The sequence below is a fragment of the Juglans microcarpa x Juglans regia genome, chromosome 6D, assembly GCF_004785595.1.
Source record: "Juglans microcarpa x Juglans regia isolate MS1-56 chromosome 6D, Jm3101_v1.0, whole genome shotgun sequence".
Lineage (NCBI taxonomy): Eukaryota > Viridiplantae > Streptophyta > Magnoliopsida > Fagales > Juglandaceae > Juglans > Juglans microcarpa x Juglans regia.
Window position 1 is genome coordinate 31,405,287 of NC_054604.1, and position 2,802 is coordinate 31,408,088.

The 2,802-nt window shown below is 45.7% G+C and overlaps 1 protein-coding gene across 1 annotated transcript; it reads left to right on the forward strand.

The window, feature by feature from the left end:
- Positions 1-244: 244 nt before the first annotated feature.
- Positions 245-2,802, forward strand: LOC121235989 (oxalate--CoA ligase-like). The gene is made up of 3 exons (XM_041132460.1): positions 245-550; positions 704-1,858; positions 2,324-2,802. Exons 1-3 carry the CDS (start codon positions 350-352, stop codon positions 2,540-2,542), a joined length of 1,575 nt encoding a protein of 524 aa, XP_040988394.1. The 5' UTR covers positions 245-349; the 3' UTR covers positions 2,543-2,802.

A 2,802-nucleotide genomic window follows, 5' to 3' on the forward strand; every position in this document is an offset into this window, starting at 1 on the left:
CTGCCCCAGAGCACGAATACCAATCTCGACTCGATATCGGGTCAGGTGGGATCCACCGTAACTGCCTTCTGGTATCACTGGCTAATCCACCTGTCAGACAAAAAAGCACCTAGCAGATCTATGAAACTGCACGCACTCACAACACGACACGCACGCTCTAACTGACCGTCCAGAAAACTCATGGAATCGCCGCGTGGCCCTCCTTCCCACCTCCAGGATCCTATATATACAGAGGCCATCCCTGCGTGGCCGCATTCCATCTCTCACAGCCATTGTTTCAGTCTTTATTTAATTCATCGCTATTTCTCAGGGATAAAAAAACACAAGCATTCGTTGCTACCAATAAAAAATGGAAAATCTGACGCTTAGTAGCTTGTTGGAAAGAGCTGCGTCCGAATTCCCAACCCGGCGAGCTCTTTCCGTATCCGGAAAATTCGATTTCACGCACGACCGATTACAACAGCTAGTTGATCACGCCGCCTCTCTTCTACTTGCCTCCGGGGTCAATCCAGGCGACGTCGTAGCCCTCACCTTCCCCAACACCGTAGAGGTATATTTTTGTTCTCTCGTTTAGTTTCCTCGCGTTTCTCGTCAACCAATCAGGAAAACTGATCAGAATTTGTTTGTTTTGGTCCTTACGGATATTCCTCCGTAAAAATCGTTTCCTGTGAGATATTGAACACTGGCCTTTTCTTTTTGGCAGTTTGTGGTTCTGTTCTTGGCTGTAATCCGATGCCGAGCCACGGCTGCACCATTGAACACGGCTTACACCGCAGAAGAGTTCGAGTTCTACCTCTCTGACTCGGAATCAAAGCTTCTCATTACACCGAAAGAAGGAATTCAATCAGCTCAAGCCGCAGCTTCCAAGCTCAAAATCCCTCACGTGACCGCCACGCTGCACGATGCCGAATCGAAACTCTCTATCTCCACATCGGAATCGGAGTCCATCTCCGACTGCTCGGTCGTGGAAGTCGTCAATGATCCGTCCGACGTGGTGCTCTTCCTTCACACGTCCGGCACCACGAGCCGACCCAAAGGAGTGCCTCTGACTCAGCTCAACCTAGCATCCTCCGTTCGCAATATCAAATCGGTGTACAAACTCCGTGAGTCCGACTCTACCGTGCTCGTTCTCCCGTTATTCCACGTCCACGGGTTGATTGCCGGGTTATTGAGTTCGCTCGCTGCAGGAGCCGCGGTGACACTCCCATCCGCCGGCAGATTCTCGGCCTCGACGTTCTGGTCCGACATGCTCTCGTACGGGGCGACGTGGTACACCGCCGTCCCGACCATCCACCAGATCATTATAGACCGCCACTTCAGCAAACCCGAACCTGCTTACTTGAAGCTCCGCTTCATCCGTAGCTGCAGCGCGTCGCTTGCTCCGTCAGTACTGTCTCGGCTTGAGGAGGCATTCGGCACGCCTGTGCTGGAAGCCTACGCAATGACGGAGGCGGCTCATCTCATGGCAACCAACCCGTTACCGGAGGACGGCGGGCACAAGCCCGGGTCTGTGGGCAAGCCAGTGGGTCAGGAAATGGCGGTCTTGAACGAGAACGGACTCCGGCAACCGGAGGGTGTACACGGCGAGGTGTGTATTAGGGGACCAAACGTGACCAAAGGTTACAAGAACAATCCCGAAGCCAATAAAACCGCGTTTTCATTCGGGTGGTTCCATACGGGAGATATCGGGTTTTTCGACTCGGACGGGTATTTACATCTTGTGGGTCGGATCAAGGAGCTCATTAACCGTGGAGGAGAAAAGATATCTCCAATCGAAATTGATTCAGTGCTTTTGTCCCATTCTGAGATTGCTCAGGCTGTTGCCTTTGGAGTTCCTGACGATAAATATGGTGAAGAGGTGGGCAAATTATTATTATTATTATCTTTTTATCCAAAATTTTTTATTAAAAATTAGAGAAATGATAACTAAACGAGCGGTCGCCAATAAGTAGCACCGCTAGTTTCTATCGCTTCTTGCTATTTAATTTTTTTTATATATTTTTTAATATATTTAAGTATTTTTAAAAAATAAAAAAAATATACTAATATATTTAAAATCACTACTTTAATCATTAAGTAAAAAAAATTAAAAAATTAAAAAATTTGTAGCGATACATTAGAGCGGTACATTTTGGACAACATAGAAGCTTTTTCCTAATTAAATTTGGGATTAAAAAAAAAAGGATTTATGTAATTGTGGATTTTTATTTTTTCTCAAAGACAGTATAAAAGACTTAATTACAGCATTACGCTAAAAATGATTTAAATCTTTTAATTTTGGATTGAAGTCCTAATATTTCTTTGAATTCATGATCATGTGCAGATAAATTGTGCCGTAATTCCTAGGGAAGGGTCAAACATAGAGGAAGCGGAGGTGCTGGAATTTTGCAAGAAGAACGTGGCAGCTTTCAAGGCCCCCAAGAAGGTTTTCATCACCGATTCCCTTCCAAAAACTGCAACCGGAAAGATTCAACGCCGGCTTGTGGCCCAGCATTTCCTTGCTCAAATCTCCACCGCCAAAGTTCCCAAGTTTGGGGCTTGAGCCGGCCTATTTGTCAATAGCATGCACGTACGTACGTCGTTTGTGGTACCCATTTGGGACACAATATTATATATCTATATGTGCAATTAAATGCTAGCGGGATAGTGAATTTGGGTCCATTTGGTTTAATTGAGCTCCTCTCTCAAGTGGTTGGTGCAGTGGAGGAGGAGCTATATATACCAAGTTCGGTATTACTTTTGTGCAAATTTCAACGCATGTATTGTAAAATTTTCATAAATTTGAGATCAAGATTTTCTAAA